At 39.5% G+C, this 21,161-nt stretch overlaps 1 protein-coding gene across 1 annotated transcript; it reads left to right on the plus strand.

The window, feature by feature from the left end:
• Window positions 1–16,583: 16,583 nt before the first annotated feature.
• LOC148943157 (uncharacterized) lies at window positions 16,584–18,239 on the plus strand. Its single transcript, XM_089102457.1, has one exon. It carries the CDS (start codon window positions 16,584–16,586, stop codon window positions 18,237–18,239), a length of 1,656 nt encoding a protein of 551 aa, XP_088958583.1.
• The last annotated feature ends 2,922 nt before the right edge of the window (window positions 18,240–21,161 follow it).

The following is a 21,161-nucleotide window of genomic DNA, read 5'->3' on the forward strand; positions in this document are numbered from 1 at the left end:
TAGTTGCCCTCAAATCACTGTCGAATTTTTAAAATGGCACTGGCCCTTTCAATTTCAAATCAAATGAGCCCTTTTAGAAGTTTGTACAATAATACTTTCTATAAAAACCTTATCGGCCCCACTGCATAACCCTTTTCCCTTTTCCTGAGGGCAATGGGGGGTTTTCATCTTCAAAGATATAATTTCCAAAACTTTCAACTACGTTGAAATAATGGCTATTTCAAAATTTTGATTGGATGTGTTTGGGGAAATGGTGGGCGTGAGAGGGGGGCTAGTTGCCTTCCAAGCACTTTCTACTATTAAAAAAGGCACTAGACCTTTCAATTTCCAATCAAATGAGCCCTTTTTGAAGTTTCTACGACAACCCTTCCTATAAGAACCTTAAATGCCCCCATGGCATAACTTACAACCATTACCCTGAGAGCTGTCGGGGGGGGGGGGAGGTGTCATCCCCAAGGACCTAATTTCAAGAACTTTCAACTACACTTGAAAAAAATTGCTGTCTCAAACTTTTGATTGGATGTGTTTGGGGAAATGGTGGGTTTGAGGGAGCTAGTTGCCCTTCATTACATTCGACTATCCAAAAGAGCACTAGCCCTTTCAATTTCAAATTGAATGAGCCCTTTTTGAAGTTTCTACGATAACACTATCTATAAGAACCATATATGCCCCAAGGGCATAATTTACAACCCCTGCCCTGATTTTGTGCCTACAAAAATTCAAAAAATGTTGGTTAATAATAAGCAATTGGAATGTACTCTAGTGAACCAAAGCCCGATAAATAAATAAAAGGGTTAGTACTCTAAGTACAATTTATAACTTGGCACTCTCGATAACATTTAAAACAAGTGGTGCAAAAGTACAAACAAAATCATAAAGAAAATAAACTTTAGAAAGTTACTAGTTTAGAATCCGAAAGCATTGGATATCAAAGTTTGGTAGCTCTTCAGTAAAGACTTAGGAATTTAAATTTTGACAGTCTCTTAACATGAGTATGGTCTTATTTGAACTGAAACTCCAGCAAGAAGGGGAGGGATCTCCTTTTTGGATAACAATACAATGAGCTATCAGCAGAATTATTCTTCATAATTGATAGTTACTAATTGTGAAATGTCAAACAAAGCCAATTTAGGGAAAAAAAGAGAGAAAGAACGGGAGTGGAGGCTAAATGTGAACTAATTTGGGAAGCTTGAAAAATTTTTAATGGAAAAAAGGGTAAAATCTTCACATATTGCAAAACAAAATTAGAATTTTTAAATTTTTAGATTTTTAAAATATGTGAAAAAAGCTAAGTCAAATCTGCTAAAAATTGGATTTTTTTCTGATTTAAAGAAGATGTTAAAAAAGTTAAGTTAAACCATAAAGCTTAGCAATACAAGCTCAAAAGTAGAATTGACCGCAAACCTTATCGAACCTTTGGTTTTGCGAAACGCAAAAGCAATGTCATACAAAAGAAATTAAATCAGAGTCAAAGAGCAAATGAAAGTCTAGAGAGTGGAAATAAAAAGAACACGAGTAAACTTCACATTTCACCGAATAAATAGCAACAAATTCAACTTTTTGTTCACTGTTCATCTTTATCAACGGCTCCGTGCTTCAGAATCCGAGTAAATTCAGTGTAGTCAAACATTCCATTTCTAATTGGCGCTTCTCTATACATTTCATCGACCTGCAAAGCAAATTTGAATCAACATCTAATCTACATCATGCATACTCTGCTACCAATAGTGGATAGAAAGCCTCGGCACTGTTTCTGCTTTTCAGAAAAATAGAAACGGAAAAAAAAGAACAGAAAACAAAACACCTTTCTGTTCTATTTTTTTTTTTTGGAAAAACAGAAAACAGATTAGCAAAGAATAGAAACAGAAGTAAAACAGTAGCAAAAAAAACAGAAAAAAGAACAGAAACAGGTAACCTGATTCTCCTTTCTGTTCTGTTTTTTTTTGAAAACAGAAACAGGTTAGGAAATAACAGAAATAGAAGTAAAACAGTAGCCAAAAAAAAACAGATAAAAAACAGAAAATAAACAGGTCCCGTCGAAACAGGTAACCTGATTCTCCTTTCTGTTCTTTTTTTTTGGGGGGGGGAGGAATAAAAACAGAAACAGGTCGGACAAAAACAGAAATAAAAGTGAAAACAGAAACAGTGCCGATGCTTACTTGATAGTAGTAGCCCATGGCTTTCCTAACACACTACCTCACTTCTCTCACCTTAATACACTATCTCATTTCTCTCAAATCTTCCTTAACACACTACCTCACTTCTTCCTTAAGACACTACCTCACTTCTCTCAAATTGTCCTTAACACACTACCCTACTCTTTCCCAATTGGTAACATCGGGGAAGGGTTTTCGCTTCGTGTTTTGTCTTAACGAAAAGATTCTTCGTTGTTTTAAGAGAGTTTTCTTACTTTATTAAAATTATTAGGATCATTTTCTACATGAATATAAGGTTAACTTATGCCCAAGATCCCTAGGCACGTTTGAATTTTACCTTTCCTGAATCGGACTTAGGAGTTGGGACTTGATTTATTATAAAATCGAGAAGAAAATCATAATTACATTCACAATTAGACAAAAATTACAACTTAATTCATAGCCTTCTTCAATTTCATTAAAATTAAGTTTCTTACAAAGCAGTAGCAAATAATATACTGGCAATATATTTGTAAAACAGTTCTTGTCTTTTACAAAATACTAGAATATCAGAAATGATGAAGACTATCCAACCAGTATAATAAAGCCAAAAAACGAAAGAACTTGTTGATAACAGAACATGCACCGACTATAATGATCGCCCAATAGTGGCGTTTATTTGGTGATGTGAAGGAGGTAGAGGGGCCCTCCTCCCCAAGATTTTGTAAAATTCTAGGGATATTTTCATTGAAAACTGCCCTTTTTTGATTGCATGTTGAAAAAGCGACAGTTTCCATTCCTAGATATTTGAAAATAATCTTGCCCGTCACTCGTAAATTTTATGAATTGACGCCACTGTGGCTCAAGATAAAGGGAAAAAAGCTAAAAACCAAAAAATGTATTTAGAAAACCCAAGGCTAAGTTGACTGTATATCAGCCCCTAATACTGTAGGTTCAATGGCCTAATAAACCCAGTATAATTTAAATGGGTTCATTTGAGCTTATCAAACATAGCCTACTGGGTACCTGGGTACTGATGTAAGATTCTGTTTGCTCAAAAAGTGATTGATGCTAAAAAAAAAATTCCAGTTATATCTATAGCTGATGGATTAGTTTAATTAAAAGCAAAGACAATTTAAACAAGAGGGTAGAGTTGAGCTAGAATTCACAAAGCAAAAAAAAAAAATATTAGCCAGCTTGTATCACTCATCGATACTAAATAAGTATGGTAACAAACTAGGTATTAAAGAAGAGGAAAATGAAATAAGTTAAATTTTGTTAAATTCTAACGAAAAATATTTGCTTTCTTACTCAAAAGAGTAAGAAAGCATACTTTTCAGAATAGAGAAAATTACAGAAATAAATATATTTAAATATTTAGGAAGATCACGAGTTTTTGTGGGATAAGAGCTGATCAAGACAGTTCATTGTACTTGTACTAGTACTTCTGGCAAGAAACAGGCATTTCTTTGTTCCATGTTTAAATTTACTCTTTACTTTCATAATAACAGCATAGACCAGAAATACTCCCAGAAATCATAAGAGGGTAGATATCAATTTCACATTTATGATTCGTTTTTTAAAGTTCCTTTCCCCCCCCCCCGAAAGAAAATACCCCCCCCCCCAAAAAAAAAAAAAAAAATCTGGTTACGGCCTCGAGATTATACATCAATTTCCCCCTTTGATATACGCAATGATTTCTGTTCGTCTAAAATTTAGATTTTGCTCCTTACTTTCAGTTGAAAAAAACTGATTTTTTACTTATTGGTAATTGGTACCATATGTTTTTAGCTTAATTTTGATGATTTTGCGCCTTTTTATTTCAACACTTTTTTTATTTTAGCCCCCGCTACTGCAAAAAATTGCAAAAGTTCATTTGGAGGTCTTTTCAACAAAATGGTTATTAGGATAAGTTTTTAAGATACTTATGGTGTGTATATTCCTGTTTTTCACTTTCTATATTACTGCTCAACGAAACTAAAAAAAAACACAGCAAGAATAAAATTTTCAAATTTGGAAAACCCTATTTTCAGCAGGGGGGGTATTTTCCAGGAGGGTAAACACCTAGAAAGGAGAAGATAGTGCATTCTCCAGCACTCAAACAATACTGTAGTTAAACAAAGTCGGGGACATTATGCAGCCCGCTCCAAACTCAACCAGGAGTTCTTGAGTCTCTTCTACATAAACTCGAAGTCGGCTCACTGGCCCCTTGTAGCATGTTTTAAGTAGTTCGATAAATTCCAGGGGCATTCTGTCATTTTCCCCAAATTTTCCAAGGTTTTTAGCGAGTAAACGATTTGAAGGCAGCAACGAAGTGGGGAAATATCAGAATGGGGGCAAATTATACCTTTAAAACTGCTGGATAATGAGGCGGAGCGCAAAAATATTTCTAGCGCAACCTCCACCAGGACGAAAACCGACGTGGTTGTCAAGGGTTCTTTTTTCTGTTGCCCGCTTGAAGCGGTCAAGAACAATAATCCCAAAATTTTGTACGGCCATGTCAATTAGACTTATTTCTCGGTAATTTTTGCTCTCAATTTTGCAGCTCTCTTGTAGAATGGGGGAATAACTCATGTCTTTTAACCCTTTGGGAAAGTGTTGGTCCTCCATGCTTCTTCAAGGATACCATTAGCTGTTCCACAGTGATCTCAGGACACTGTTTGTATATTTTCGGGGGGAGACAACCTTGGACTGGGGCTTTGTTGTTTTTCAGGGCCTTAATCGCTTTGAGTATTTCCGCTCTTGTTGGGGCGGCTAGCTCGACATTATAAGGTTCTTTTTTAAAACTAGGAGGGTAACCACCAGGAGTTCATGATGGGGATGGGTTAAGTTGTGTTTGGAAGTGATCTTTCCATCGGGTCACACGCTCCTTCTTACAGCTGTGCTTCTTATCAAAAACATTTTGAAAGTATTGAAAATAATTTCAAGAATTTTACAGAGGTCATTGAGGTTAAAATATTTTCACTATGGGCAAAGTTAAGAATCTTTCTTAAAAGGCAACCACCCAGCTGAGGAGGGATGATCCTATCATATCGCGTCAATTTTTGTTTTACATTAACGTTTGAGGATTCTCCAATTTCTTCTTAAAATGTACTTCATTATGCGCATAAGCCGAGACTGCAAAACAGAAAAATAAGCAGGTTTTTGCTGGTCTCTGGTGATTTGAAAATACTTGAAAAACTATTTTGTGGTTGAACTCTAAATTTACAAAGCTATAGGTTTTGGGTTCTGAAATAACAAACAAGGCTAAAAATTTGACAAAAGCTACCAAACTATACCTAACTACATTATTTTCAAACCAAAGGAGAATATGATTCTTATGTACAACATTCGCAAATTATAAATCCATTTTTTTTCTTTGTTTTTTTCATAATAGAGTGAAAAATAGCAGCAATAAAAAAGCTTGAACTTCGGCAACGTATTCCAGGACAAAGCCACGAGAGGCCAACCTAGTTGTACGAAGTAGCTTTAATTCAGAAAACCAGCTTTTCCTACTATTTTTCCGGATGGCGGTTCTTGAAACAAAATTTTTGGTCTTCTGATTCCAGATACCGCCAATATGGGCAGTGTGTGATGCCGTACCCGCCGTCTGACTCGTAGATACCTAACAAAAATTGATATAAACAAACTTTGTATGCTTTTTTTAGGTGATTTTGTCCAACCCCCCCCCCCCCCCGAAAAAAAAACTGAGTGTAAAACCCCTCCGAAAAAAATCCTGGGTAAACCTTGGCTGTGTGGATTAAACATGTCAAATGTCATACCCTTTGTTGAGCCAAATTGATAATATTTTCCAGGTAAAGTGCGACAAAATATTTTAAAATGTGAAAAGTTGACATGACAAAAGAAGATTAAAAACTATTTGCGGTCGGAAGTAAGATAAATAAAAATCCTTTAGAATCATTGTGATTGAAATAAGAAATACCTTTAAAAAGACAATAATAATTGACCCCATTTGAAAATGAAAAAAAATATTTGGGTTAGCGATGGAAGCAGTCGACCGCCACTGAGTGTATGGTATGAGATGAAATGGCTAGTGGATTTCAACCATTCAGGCTGGTGGACTAAGACCCCAATTCTGAGCTAGTGAATTTCCACCATTCAGGCTGGTCGACTGAGACCCCAATTATGAGCTAGTGAATTTCAACCATTCAGGCTGGTGGACTGAGAACCCAATTAAGAGCTATTGAATTTCAACCATTCAGGTTGGTGGACTGAGACCCCAATTCTGAGCTAGTGGATTTCAACCATTCAGGCTGCTTGACTGAGACGAAAGTGTATTTTTCTTGCTTAATGTGCCTTTTTCTAATGTCGGTTGGATTTCAACCATTCAGGCTGGTGGACTGAGACCCCAGTTATGAGCTAGTGCATTTCAACCTTTTAGGCTGGTGGACTGAGACCCTAATTCTGAGCTAGTGGATTTCAACCATTCAGGCTGGTGGACTGAGACAAAAGTGTATTTTTCTTGCTTAATGTGCCTTTTTCTAATTTCGGTTGGATTTCAACCATTCAGGCTGGTGGACTGAGACCCCAGTTATGAGCTAGTGCATTTCAACCTTTTAGGCTGGTGGACTGAGACCCTAATTCTGAGCTAGTGGATTTAAACCATTCAGGCTGGTGGACTGAGACTTTTGGGTTAGCGATGGTTAGCGATGGAAGCGGTGGACATTGGACGCCATTTGAAAATGAAAAAAAAAAATTGGATTAGCGACGGTTAGCGATGGAAACGGTGGACCGCCACTGAATGTATGGTATGAGATGAGATGGCTAGTGGATTTCAACCATTAAGGCTGGTGGACTAAGACCCCAATTCTGAGCTAGTGGATTTCTACTATTCAGGCTGGTGGACTGAGACCCCAATTCTTACCTAGTGGATTTAAACCATTCAGACTGGTGGACTGAGACAATTCTGAGCTATGGATTTCAACCATTTAGGCTGGTGGACTAAGACCCCAATTCTGAGGTAGTGGATTTCTACCATTCAGGCTGGTGGACTGAGACGAGAGTGTATTTTTCTTGTTTAATGTGTTTTTCTAATTGTATTATCTGTAAAGTACTGCTGCTTTTATGTTTATAATAAAAGAAAATACAATTCTTTATTGATTTTGCTCTCATTATTCTTGAACGGAGTAGTAATAGGGAAATTATTTAGTCATTAGACATCTATAGTCTACAGTTAGTTGTAGGTAACTGTAACATTTGAAAATAAAAGGAAAAATAAAATTTGGGTTAGCGATGGTTATCGATGGAAGCAGTGGACATGGGACTCCAATTGAAAATAAGGAAAAAAAGATTTGGGTTTGCTGGGTGTATGGTATGAGATGAGATGGCTAGTGGATTTCAACCATTTAGCCTGGTGGACTAAGACCCCAATTCTGAGCTAGTGGAATTCAACCATTCAGGCTTGTGGACTGAGACCCCAATTCTGAGCTAGTGGATTTCTACCAGGCTGGTGGACTGAGACGAAAGTGTATTTTTCTTGTTTAATGTGTCTTTTCTAATTGTATTATCTGTAAAGTGATGCTACTTTTATGTTTATAATAAAAGGAAATATGAATCTTTATTGATTTTGTTCTCATTATTCTTGAACGGAGTAGTAATTGGGAAATTATTTAGTCAGTAGACATCTATAGTCTACAGTTAGTTGTAGGTAACTGTAACATTTGAAAATAAAAAGAAAAAAAAATTTTGTTAGCGATGGTTATCGATGGAAGCAGTGAACATGGGACCCCATTTGAAAATGAAAAAAAAAAGATTTGGGTTAGCGATGGTTAGCGATGGAAGCAGTCGACCACCGCTGAGTGTATCGTATGATATGAGATGGCTAGTGGATTTCAACCATTTAGGCTGGTGGACTAAGACCCCAATCCTGAGCCAGTGGATTTCAACCATTCAGGCTGGTGGACTAAGACCCCATTCTGAGCTATTGGATTTCAACAATTCAGGCTGGTGGACTGAGACCCAAATTCTGAGCTAATGGATTTTAACAATTCAGGCTGGTGGACTGAGACTTTTGGGTTATCGATGGTTAGCGATGGAAGTGTTGGACATGGGTCCCCATTTGAAAAAAAAAATTGGGTTAGCGATGGTAAGCGATGGAAGCGGTGGATCGCAATTGAGTGCATGGTATGAGATGAAATGGCTAGTAGATTTCAACCATTCATGCTGGTTGACTTGAGACCCCAATTCTGAAAATGTCCAAATTTTGTTTAATAATTAATTAAAAATTTGCATCCTGAACCCCTGCTGATAATCCACGAACATTATATGAGGGGGTCACTATAGAAAAGAAAAATTGAGCGTGATTGACGGATGGCGGATGGTTAGTGCTTGAGCAACAGTCTAATCATTCACTACCTAAAGCTGCCGTTAACGACTGCTAAGGTGAGAAAAGAATTGGGGACAATTTTTTGGGGGTGGATTTCAACCATTCAGGCTGGTGGACTAAGACCCCAATTCTGAGTTATTGGATTTCAACCATTCAGGCTGGTGGACTGAGACCCCAATTATGAGCTAGTGCAAATTAATCATTCAGACTGGTGGACTGAGACTTTTGGGTTAGCGATGGTTATCGATGGAAACAGTGGACATGGGACCCAATTTGAAAAAAAAAATGGGCTTAGCGATGGTTAGCTATGGAAGCGGTGGACCGCCGCTGAGCGTATGGTATGAGATGAAATGGCTAGTGGATTTCAACCATTAAGGCTGGTGGACTAAGACCCCAATTCTGAGCTAGTGGATTTCTATTATTCAGGCTGGTGGACTGAGACCCCAATTCTGACTTATTGGATTTAAACCATTCAGACTGGTGAACTGAGACAATTCTGAGCTATGGATTTCAACCATTTAGGCTGGTGGACTAAGACCCCAATTCTGAGGTAGTGGATTTCTACCATTCAGGCTGGTGGACTGAGACGAAAGTGTATTTTTCTTGTTTAATGTGTTTTTCTAATTGTATTATCTGTAAAGTACTGCTACTTTTATGTTTATAATAAGAGAAAATATGATTCTTTATTGATTTTGTTCTCATTATTCTTAAACGGATTAGTAATAGGGAAATTATTTAGTCATTAGACATCTATAGTGTACAGTTAGTTGTAGGTAACTGTAACATTTGAAAATAAAAGGAAAAATAAAATTTTGGTTAGCGATGGTTATCGATGGAAGCAGTGGACATGGGACTCCATTTGAAAATAAGAAAAAAAATATTTGGGTTTGCTGGGTGTATGGTAGGAGATGAGATGGCTAGTTAATTTCAACCATTTAGCCTGGTGGACTAAGACCCCAATTCTGAGCTAGTGGAATTCAACCATTCAGGCTTGTGGACTGAGACCCCAATTCTGAGCTAATGGATTTCTACCAGGCTGGTGGACTGAGATAAAAGTGTATTTTTCTTGTTTAATGTGTCTTTTTCTAATTGTATCATCTGTAAAGTGCTGCTACTTTTATGTTTATAATAAAAGAAAATATGATTCTTTATTGATTTTGTTTTTATTATTCTTGAACGGAGTAGTAATAGGGAAATTATTTAGTCATTAGACATCTATAGTTTACAGTTAGTTGTAGGTAACTGTAACATTTGAAAATAAAAAGAAAAAAAAATTTGGGTTAGCGATGGTTATCGATGGAAGCAGTGAACATGGGACCCCATTTGAAAATGAAAAAAAAATTTGGGTTAGCGATGGTTAGCGATGGAAGCAGTCGACCACCGCTGAGTGTATCGTATGCTATGAGATGGCTAGTGGATTTCAACCATTTAGGCTGGTGGACTAAGACCCCAATCCTGAGCCAGTGGATTTCAACCATTCAGGCTGGTGGACTAAGACCCTATTCTGAGCTATTGGATTTCAACCATTCAGGCTGGTGGACTGAGACCCAAATTCTGAGCTAGTGGATTTAAACAATTCAGGCTGGTGGACTGAGACTTTTGGGTTATCGATGGTTAGCGATGGAAGTGTTGGAGATGGGTCCCTATTTGAAAAAAAAAATTGGGTTAGCGATGGTTAGCGATGGAAGCGGTGGACCGCAGCTGAGTGTATGGTATGAGATGAAATGGCTAGTGGATTTCAACCATTCAGGCTGGTGGACTTGAGACCCCAATTCTGAAAATGTCCAAATTTTGTTTAATAATTAAATGAAAATTTGCATCCTGAACCCCTGCGGATAATCCACAGACCTTATATGAGGGGGTCACTATAGAAAAGAAAAATTGAGCGTGATTGACGGATGGCGGATGGTTAGTGCTTGAGTAACAGTCTAGTCATTCACTACCTAAAGCTGCCGTTAACCACTGCTAGGGTGAGAAAAGAATTTGGGACAATTTTTTGGGGGTGGATTTCAACCATTCAGGCTGGTGGACTAGGACCCCAATTCTGAGTTATTGGATTTCAACCATTCAGGCTGGTGGACTGAGAACCCAATTATGAGCTAGTGGAATTCATCCATTCAGACTGGTGGACTGAGACTTTTGGGTTAGCGATGGTTATCGATGGAAGCAGTGGACATGGGACCCAATTTGGAAAAAAAAATTGGGGTTAGCGATGGTTAGCTATGGAAGCGGTGCACCGCCGCTGAGTGTATGGTATGAGATGAAATGGCTAGTGGATTTCAACCATTCAGGCTGGTGGACATTATATGAGGGGTCACTATAGAAAAGAAAAATTGAGCGTGATTGACGGATGGCGGATGGTTAGTGCTTGAGCAACAGTCTAGTCATTCACTACCTAAAGCTTCCGTTAACCACTGCTAAGGTGAGAGAAGAGTTTGGGACAATTTTTTGGGGGTGGATTTCAACCATTCAGGCTGGTCGATTGAGACCCAAATTCTGAGCTAGTGGATTTCAACCATTCTGGCTGGTGGACTAAGACCCCAATTCTGAGCTATTGGATTTCAACCATTCAGGCTGAAGAATTTGGGACAATTTCAGAGAAGAATTTGGGACAATTTTTTGAGGGTGAATTTCAACCATTCAGGCTGGTGGACTAAGACCCTAAATCTGAGCTATTGGATCTACCGTTCGAATAGCTCAGAATTTGGGTCTTAGTCCACCAGCTTGAATGGTTGAAATCCACTACCTCAGAATTGGGGTCTCAGTCCACCATACGAAAAAAAAAATTAGGTTAGTGTCGGTTAGCTATGGAAGCAATGGACCACCGCTGAGTGTATGGTATGAAATGAAATGGCTAGTGAATTTAAACCATTTACGCTGGTGGACTAGAGACCCCAATTCTGAAAATGCCCAAATTTTGTTTAATAATTAATTAAAAATTTATTGGGGGGATGGATTTCGACCATTCAGGCTGGTGGACTGAGACCCAAATTCTGAGCTAGTGGATTTCAACCATTCAGGCTGCTTGACTAAGACCCCAATTCTGAGCTATTGTATTTCAACCATTCAGGCTGGTAGACTGAGACCCAAATTATGAGCTAGTGGATTTCAACCATTCAGGCTGGTGGAAGGAGACCCCAATTCTGAGGTAGTGGACTTCAACCATTCAGGCTAGTGGACTGAGACTTTTGTGTTAGCGATGGTTAGCGATGGAAGAGTTGGACATGGAACCCAATTTGAAAATAAAAAAAATTTGGGTTAGCGATGGTTAGCAATGAAAGCGATGGACATGGGCCCCCATTTGAAAATGACAAAAAAAATTGGGATAGTGACGGTTAGCGATGGAAGCGGTGTACCGCCACTGAGTGTACGGTATGAGATGAGAAGGCTAGTGGATTTCAACCATTTAGGCTGGTGAACTAAGACCCCAATTCTGAGCTAGTGGATTTCAACCATTTAGGCTGGTGGACTAAGACCCCAATTCTGAGGTAGTGGATTTAGACCATTCAGGCTGGTGGACTAAGACCCTAATTCTGAGCTATTGGATTTCAACCATTCAGGCAGGTGGACTGAGACCCCAAATATAAGCTAAGGCATGCCTGTCTGCAGTCTTAGGCATGCTGATCAAGAATTCAAAATTGACATAAGACCGTTAGATTGCCTGTAATGAGAGGCAAACAAGGCACGCCCACCTATGGTCTTAAGAAAGTTGACCAAGAATTTAAAATTGACATAGGACCACAAATTTGCTCTAAATAACAGGCAAACAACCGTTTAAAGCCATCTTTATCTTTCAAATGGTACCTATTCATTGTCTAAGCTTAGCCCCACATTCTGAAAAAAATGAATTTTTCACAAATTTTGAAAATTTTTCGGTCACTTGCCAGACACTCTGGGCGGGTGGGCGCCCCAAAATATTGCCCCAAATTCCTCTCTCAGTTTAGCACTTGTTCATGCACGCCCATCTTCTCCAATCACTTTCCCAATAGCATCTATTCATTGTGTCTCTCAGCTCAGTTAAGCAATCTGAGCCAATTTCAACTTTTTCAAGTTTAGGGTGACTTGCCTGAGAATCTGGGAAGGTGAGGTGGGCACCTCCGAAAATTGTCCTAACTTCCACTCTCGCCTTAGAACTTATTCACCTAAAATTATTCACCTTATTCACCTATTATATACCTAAAATCGTCAACGGTTAGACTGTTGCCCTAGCGGTAACCATGCAAGCGCTACACACATACCAACAATATTTTTTTTTTCCTTTTCACATGGGGTCCCAATCTAGCCCATGTCCATCGCTTAGCATTCATCTTACACACATAACAACAATATTTTTTCCATTTTCACATTGGGTCCCAATCTAGCTTGCATCCATCGCTTAGCATTCAGGCCTTGACCAATAAAACTCAGATATTTAAACCCCAATGCTCCAATCTGAACACTGAACGCAAAAAAAAATGTCCAATTTTTTTCTAATAATTAATTAAAAACTGGCATTCTGAACCCCTGCCGATAATCCACAGACCTTATGTGATGGGGTCACTATAAATTGAAAATAGTGAAAAATTAAATTTGCTCAGAATGCTGGACTGAGATGAGGCAATGAATAGATACTATTTGGAAAGTGATTGGAGACGACGGGCATTCCCTCCCCGCCTATCTTGAAGAGAGAAGCTTGAATGTTAAGCGAGCGACATGGGCTAAATTGGGATTCCATGTGAAAATGAAAAAAAAATATTGTTGGTATATGTTTAACGAAGGGTTACCGCCTGAGCAACGGTCTAAATCATTCACGGCATTAGACATCCGTGAACAAGTGCTAGAGTGAGTGAGAGAGAAATTTGGGACAATTTTTGGGGACGCCAAACCTGCCCAGAGTCCCAGGCAAATGATCTAAAACTTGAAAAATTGAAATTTGCTCAGATTGCGGGGCTGAGTTGTGCCAATGAATAGGTACTATTTGGAAGATGATTGGAGAGAGACTAGGTTGAGAGAAGCATAGTATAAGGGTACAATTATATAGAAACCCAAAAATTGGGCTTGTATGATGGAAGCGGTACACATGGGACCCCATCTGAAAATGAAAAAAAAAATTGGGTTAGCGATGGTTAGCGACGGAAGCGGTGGATCGCCGCTGAGTGTGTGGTATGAGATGAGATGGCTAGTGGATTTCAACCATTTAGGCTGGTGGACTAAGACCCCAATTCTGAGCTAGTGGATTTCAACCATTCAGGCTGCTTGACTAAGACCCCAATTCTGAGCAAGTGGATTTCAACCATTCAGGCTGGTGGGCTAAGACCCCAATTCTGAGCAAGGTGATTCCAACTATTAAGGCTGGTGGATTGAGAACCCAATTCTGAGCTAGAGGATTTCAATCATTCAAGCTGGTGGACTAAGACCCCAATTCTGAGCTATTGGATTTCAACCATTCAGGCTGGTGGACTGAGATCCCAACTCTGAGCTAGTGGATTTCAACCATTCAGGCTGGTGGACTTAGACCCCAATTCTGAGCTAGTAGATTTCAACCATTCAGGCTGGTGGACTGAGACTTTTGGGTTTGCAGTAGTTAGCGATGGAAGCGGTGGACATGGGACCCCATTAGAAAATGAAAAAAAAATTGGGTTAGCGATGGTTAGCGATGGAAGCGGTGGACCGCCGCTGAGTGTAAGGTATGAGATGAGATTTGTCTTGCCAGCGGGCAATTTCCCGAAATTCACTTGAATGAAACCCCGGCCGATAATCCACAGACCTTATATGAGGAGGTCACTATAGAAAAGAAAAATTGAGCGTGAATGATGGATGGTGGATGGTTAGCGCTTGAGCAACAGTCTAGTCATTCACTACCTAAAGTTTCCGTTAACCACTGCTAAGGTGAGAGAAAAATTTGGTAAAATTTTTTGGGGGGTGAATTTCAACCATTCAGGCTGGTGGACAGAGACCCAAATTCTGAGCTAGTGGATTTAAACCATTCAGGCTGGTGGACTGAGACCCCAATTCTGAGCTATTGGATTTCAACCATTCAGGATGGTGGACTAAGACCCCATTTCTTAGCAAGTGGATTTCAACCATTCTGGCTGGTTGACTGAGACCCAAATTCTGAGCTAGTGGATTTCGATCATTTAGGTTGGTGGACTGAGACTTTTTTGTTAGCGATATATAGCGATGGAAGAGTTTGACATGGGACCCCATTTGAAAATATAAAAAAATGGGTTAGCGATGGTTAGCAATGAAAGCGGTGGACTTGGGATTCCATTGGAAAATGAAATAAAAAATTTGGGTTAGCGACGGTTAGCGATGGAAGCGGTGGACCGCCACTAAGTGTATGGTATGAGATGAGATGGCTAGTAGATTTCAACCATTTAGGCTGGTGGACTAAGACCCCAATTCAGAGCTAGTGGATTTTAACCGTTTAGGCTGGTGGACTAAGACCCCAATTCTGAGGTAGTGGATTTCAACCATTCAGGCTGGTGGACTAAGACCCAAATTCTGAGCTATTGAGTCATTCAATGCTATTGTGTCTGAGTTTGCATCTTTGCTGGTAACTTGGAAAAAGTTTCTGAATTATTTTGAGGTCTTTTCCTGTTGTTGTTTACCCTCTAAAGATAGATATTTTGTCAAGTAGTATTTTTGTGACCTTCTCCAATTGTTAGAATAAGCCCTTGTCACTGGGTAATTCATCAGCGCCATCTTTTTTCTTGGGTAGATTGGCACGCCATCTATAGTTTTAATATTCTATAGTACCATTTTTGATTCCTTATCGTTAAGAAGCGTACTGGGAACGAGCAGAAGAGGGAAAGAAACCTCGCGCAAGCGACGTATTGTACCCGCCGGTATTAAGTTACCCGTAAATTGCGGGGAACAGTTGAAGGGGTCCTTACACTTCCCTTGTTCCTGGGTTCCTTCATTCTGTTTGGATTCATTCAGCGCTCGGTGCGTGTACTTGAAATAGACATCTTGGATAATTATTAACCTGCCCTACAGATAACGACTTTTTCTTTCTGAAGGACTGATTGTGGAATAGTTACGGCACGTCAGCATGGCTGACTACAGTTATGTTTATGTGTCGGTATTGAACTTTATAGAAACGGCGTTGCGATTTCAAGATAGCGTAACGAAAGATGCAGCCGTGATTACAGCTGTGAAATTTATTACGAGGGAGATTCTTCAAGAAAACCATGAAAAACTGAACGTGAAAGAAAGGCGTAGTCAAGCTTCGAAAGAAACGCTAGCCAGTGATATGTATGATACTGTGAAACTATTGAGCTCTGTAACTGAGTTTAAGACACGGTTCACCATTAGGAAATTATCCGAAGTACCGAAAATTCCACAAGACACTTTTACAACCTTGTGTGTGAAAGCTAACGAATGCACGGATAAGATTGACAGTGTTATGGAACAGTGCAAATCTGTGCTTCCATCTCAGGGTGTTTGACCCCCCCCCCCCCTCCCACAACCTGCGAAAGCTTTACAACGGGTTTTCATCACCAATGTACCCACCTAAAAATTGACTCCTGTTCCAAGCAGAAGCTGTTTATTGAAAGACATGATAGTGATGGAGGCATAGATCATATACAACAGACCAAGTCCGGTCTGGTTGCTTACATGAAAAGCCCCATGTCAGCAGCTTCACTCGCCAACTCCCTGAAGTCCTTCCCTGACATAAGTACTTCTTTTCGTGAGGAAAAGTTCTTCGCGATCGCTAAGTTCGTGCCTCTTGCCACAACAGAAGATGATGTTGTCTCTGTTAACCCCAAGCTAGTCAGTGCCAAGCGGTTTGGACAATCTGAGACAGTCAATATTACCTTTAGTGACGCCGACTCCCGAAATGCAGCAATCAAATATGGGTTATTCATTGGTTATACTCACATCAAAGTCTTGCCATTCAGACAAATTCCCAAGCGGTGTTTCAAGTATCAGTCATTTGATCATCTTTCTAAAGACTGCACCAGTTCCATGCGTTGTTCTAGATGTGCTGGTTCCCATGAGAACAGTAGAGAGAGCTCCTGCCGTTCTCAAACAGTGAAATGCGTTTTGTGCCCGGAGCCTAATAATGGTCACCCTAGCTTTAGTTTGCAGTGCCCAGCAGTCCGACGAGCAATACCGAAAGCTTATCCTCAAACCCGAAAATGAACGAACTATCTATATTTTGCCGCAATTTTTACGGCCATAATGCTGCCAAACTGGACTATCTCAAGAACTTGTGCATAGCACATAACATTGTTTGCGTCCAAGAACACTTGTTAACTACCGATAACTTTGGGCTTATTCAGTCAATTCCTGACAAATCTGTGCACATTCATGAGGCTAAGCGCTCCAGTGCAAGGGGCCGCCCTAGTGGCGGACTTGCGATATTCGTTGACGACAGTATCGACTGTCGTAAATTTGAGTCGTGCGATTTCTACCTAGGAGTCGAGCTCACTGGCCCCAGTGCTTTCACGCTGGTCAATGTCTACCTACCAACTAACATGAACACGGATCTCAGTGAAAAACTGTATGCCGAAGCTTGCGGTCGACTCGGAAGACTGCTCCGCAAACTGAGGAATTTGCAGATTTTCTGCGGTGACTTCCAGTGTGACCCTCTCTTGAAAGGAAAGTTACAAGACGTTCTTATGACATGTATTCCGAGTGAATGTACTATTTACACTAAAGATCAAAACTTTACGTTCATTCACAACTCAGGAAGCACAAACAATATTGATCACTTCTTTTCAAACTTCAATATCCCCTCGCCTATACAGGTGGATTCAGAGCACACAGCAAGTGACCATCTCGGTCTCAAATTCCATGTTCCTTTTAGTCACGCTGTGAAATCAAGAAATCGAGGTTACATAGAAAGACGCGAGTGGAAAAACATTAATATTGATCTGTATCAGTCGACTTGTGACAAATTTTTGGGCAAAATAAAAGTTCCATTTCAGCTTCTGGTCAATGGGTGTGATGACAAAATCGCACTCAACACATATTGTGCTGAAATCATCCACGCGCTAAAAATTGCTGAGTCTGCATCTGTACCTAGTGCAGTTATTAAGAAAGGTACTAGGAAAAGGGGATGGAGCGACCATTCTTACGTGAATCATGCTAAAAGGAGGTCTAAGATGTGGTACTCAGTGTGGCGCGAATCTGGCAAGCCTAGGTCAGGTACTGTTTTCAATCTCTTTCGTAAAACAAAAAGAGAATACAAAGCATGTCTGGATAAGCTTAAAGTGGAGGAAGCAGAAACTGCTTCCAAAGAGGCTATTCACGACCCACAAAATATGTGGAAAAAGTTTTCAAGTAGTAGAGTGCAGCCAAAGTATTGTGCCACAGTAGGCCTACCTGAAGAACAGTGGTTAGAACATTACTCGAAGGTTTTCGGGTCAAAAAATATTCCTTTGGAAAAAGAATATGATGAATCGTTAAAATCACGTCTTGATTCGCTTCTGAAACAGAGAAATTATTTTGTGGTTTCTAAAAATAATGTTTCAAGGGCTGTTAGCCAGTTAAAGGGTAACAAGGTTCCCCGTCTTGATAGTGTTAGTGGTAATCATCTACGCAATGGTTCTCCGTTTTCGCTTCAGCATCTTCAACTACTCTTTCAGATGTCTATAGATAGTGCGACCGCTCCTAACTCGTTCTGTACTGGGGTTGTTAAAAATATCCTCAAGAAAGGAAAAAACGCGAATGAGTGTGGAGGCTATAGGCCTATTACTGTCTCAAGTACGCTGTGCAAAGTGTTGGAAAGATTGGTTCTTAGCGAAATTGTATCGAAATGTGTTATAGACCACAGACAGTTTGGATTTTAAAAATATCTCAGCTGTGCTTTTGCCCGTAGACTTCTAAAGCGTATTCTTGATAAGGCTGAACTACTCGGGTTTTCCGTGTATGTATGTAGTGTCGATATTTCTGCTGCATTTGACTCAGTCATCCAGTCCACCGTCTTCCAGACCCTGCTAGATGCTGGCGTGAACACCCATATAGTAGCTATGTTATCCTATTGGTATTCTAATAGCTATATAAGACTGAAACTCAGACTTGAAAGACTTAGTGCACCAGTTAAACTAAATAGAGGGCTTCGACAAGGCTCAGTTCTAAGTCCGATATTATTTAACACTTTGACTTCTAAGGTTACAAAACAAATCTCTGGTGGGCTTAGCCTTGATCTTTGTGATCTGAGTCTAATCAGCTATACCGATGATTTACTTATGTTGAGTTTTTCTCTGAGTCTATTGCAGGATAATTTAGATAAGCTTGTATCTGGCTATAGAGATATTGGTCTGCAAGTTAATGGTAAGAAAACTGAATTTCTGGTTTTCAACTCAACGAAACGGGATGCACCAGAACCAACTGTTTCAGTAGACAGCGCTACTATTGCACCGTCTTCGTCGCTTAAATACTTAGGTCTTCTGTACGGTCGAGATAAGAAAGCAACTAGAATTCTTTGCCTTGACACCCTTATGTCAAACCTACGAATTAGCTATGCTAAACTGGCCCCCCTGAAGTATTCATACAATCGGCAAATTCTGGTGAGGCTATATAGAGCGGTGGCACTCCCACATATTCTTTACCTGTCCCCTGTATGGGAATGGTTTACGGAAACAGAGCGACTAAAAGCTAGATCTGCGTTCTGCAAATATTTAAAATTTCTGTTACGAGTAACGCTGTTTGAGAGAAATACATTTCTCTTGGACAAGTACCTTATTCCAGAGCCTCGTGAAGTTGTGGTAACGCAGGAAACCAATGCTAGAAAAGGTGCAATGGAGCATCTTTAGGATTTCCTTCCGTTGCAAGTCATGTACGAGCTGTGAATGTATATAGTGTATATAATCTAATCGTTTATTTTTGATGTAATGTTTTTTTTCCCTTACTCCGCCATGTTTTTGTTTTATTGGTGGGCTAAAATAAACTGTCTATCTATCTATATATTGGATTTCAACCATTCAGGCTGGTGGACTGAGACCCCAATTATTAGCTAGTGGATTTCAACCATTCAGGCTGGTGGACTGAAACCCCAATTCTGAGCTAGTGGATTTCAGCAATTCAGGCTGGTGGACTGAGACTTTTGGGTTAGCGATAGTTAGCGATGAAAGCGGTGGACATAGGACCCCATTAAAAAAAATTGGGTTAGTGATGGTTAGCGATGGAAGCGGTGGACCGCCGCTGAGTGTATGGTATGAGATAAAATGGCTAGTGGATTTCAATCATTCAGGCTGGTGGAATTGAGACCCCAATTCTTAAAATGTCAAAATTTTGTTTAATAATTAATTAAAAATTTGCATCTTGAACCCCTGCCGATAATCCACAGACCTTATATGAGGGGGTCACTATAGAAAAGAAAATTTGAGCGTGATTGATGGATGGCGGATGGTTAGCGCTTGAGCAACAGTCTAGTCATTCACTAGCTAAGGCTTCCGTTCACCACTGCTAAGGTGAGAGAAGAATTTGGGACATTTTTTTTAGGGTGGATTTCAACCACCCTCAAAAAATATGATATATAAAATATAACATATATGATAACCCTAGTCATAAAATGCTTTTTGAAGAAACTTGCCTTATTAGCAATGATTTAGGCATAAAACAGGTTGTTCGAGAGGCAATTGAAATTAAAATCAAAATTAATAGTAATATTTCTTTAAATAGAGATTTGGGGGAATATTCGCTTAATGTCCTATACACAAATTTAATTAAAAATGATTTGACTAATTATATTAAAAAACCAGTAAATAACTCCGATCAACCTATTACGAATAGACCTTCTAGGCTGGCTGCCAAGAAGGCGAGATTAGCTTTAAAAGCTTGTCTGTAAGTATTTTAATTCCATCTGAATGAATTGTTCTCTGTCCATTTCGTTTGGAGTACCAGTCCTGTTTGAACGTCCTTGAAGTAATGATATTAGGGCTCTTTTAAAACATTTTTTTTAAACAGTTTCAATGATTGAATTTTAATGTTAGTTTCTTTTATAGTGTTTTTATTCTCTTCATCTGTTTTACTGAGGACGGCCCTTGAATATAGGGTTGAAATATTCATTTAAAGTTGCGTTCCCCTGTCTTGTATAAAAATTTCCCTGTTGTTCTACTTATTTGTTTAAGACCCCAATTCTGAGCTAGTGGCTTTCAACCATTCAGGCTGGTGGACTAATACCCTAAATCTGAGCAATTGGATCTACCGTTCAGGCTGGTGGACTGAGACCCCAATTATGAGCTAGTGGATTTCAACAATTCAGGCTGGTGGACTGAGACATTTGGGTTAGCGATGGTTACCGATGGAAGCGGTGGACATGGGATCCCATTTGAAAATTAAAAAAAAATATTTGAGTTAGCGATGGTTAGCGATGGAAGTGGTCGACCGCCGCTGAGTGTATGGTATGAGATGAAATGGCTAGTGGATTTCAACCATTCAGGCTGGTGGACTTGAGACCCCAATTCTGAAAATGTCCAAATTTTGTTTAATAATTAAATGAAAATTTGCATCCTGAGCCCCTGAGGATAATCCACAGACCTTATATGAGGGGTTCACTATAGAAAAGAAAATTGAGCGGGATTGATGGATGGTGGATGGTTAGTGCTTGAGCAACACTCTAGTCATTCACTACCAAAAGCTTCCATTAACCACTGTTAAGGTGAGAGAAGAGTTTGGGACAATTTTTTGAGGGTGGATTTCAACCATTCAGGCTGGTGGACTGATACCCCAATTCTGAGCTAGTGGATTTCAACAATTCAGGCTGATGG

Source organism: Artemia sp. Qi Xiang Cuo, chromosome 16 (assembly GCF_049724085.1).
Source record: "Artemia sp. Qi Xiang Cuo chromosome 16, ASM4972408v1, whole genome shotgun sequence".
Classification (NCBI taxonomy): domain Eukaryota; kingdom Metazoa; phylum Arthropoda; class Branchiopoda; order Anostraca; family Artemiidae; genus Artemia; species Artemia sp. Qi Xiang Cuo.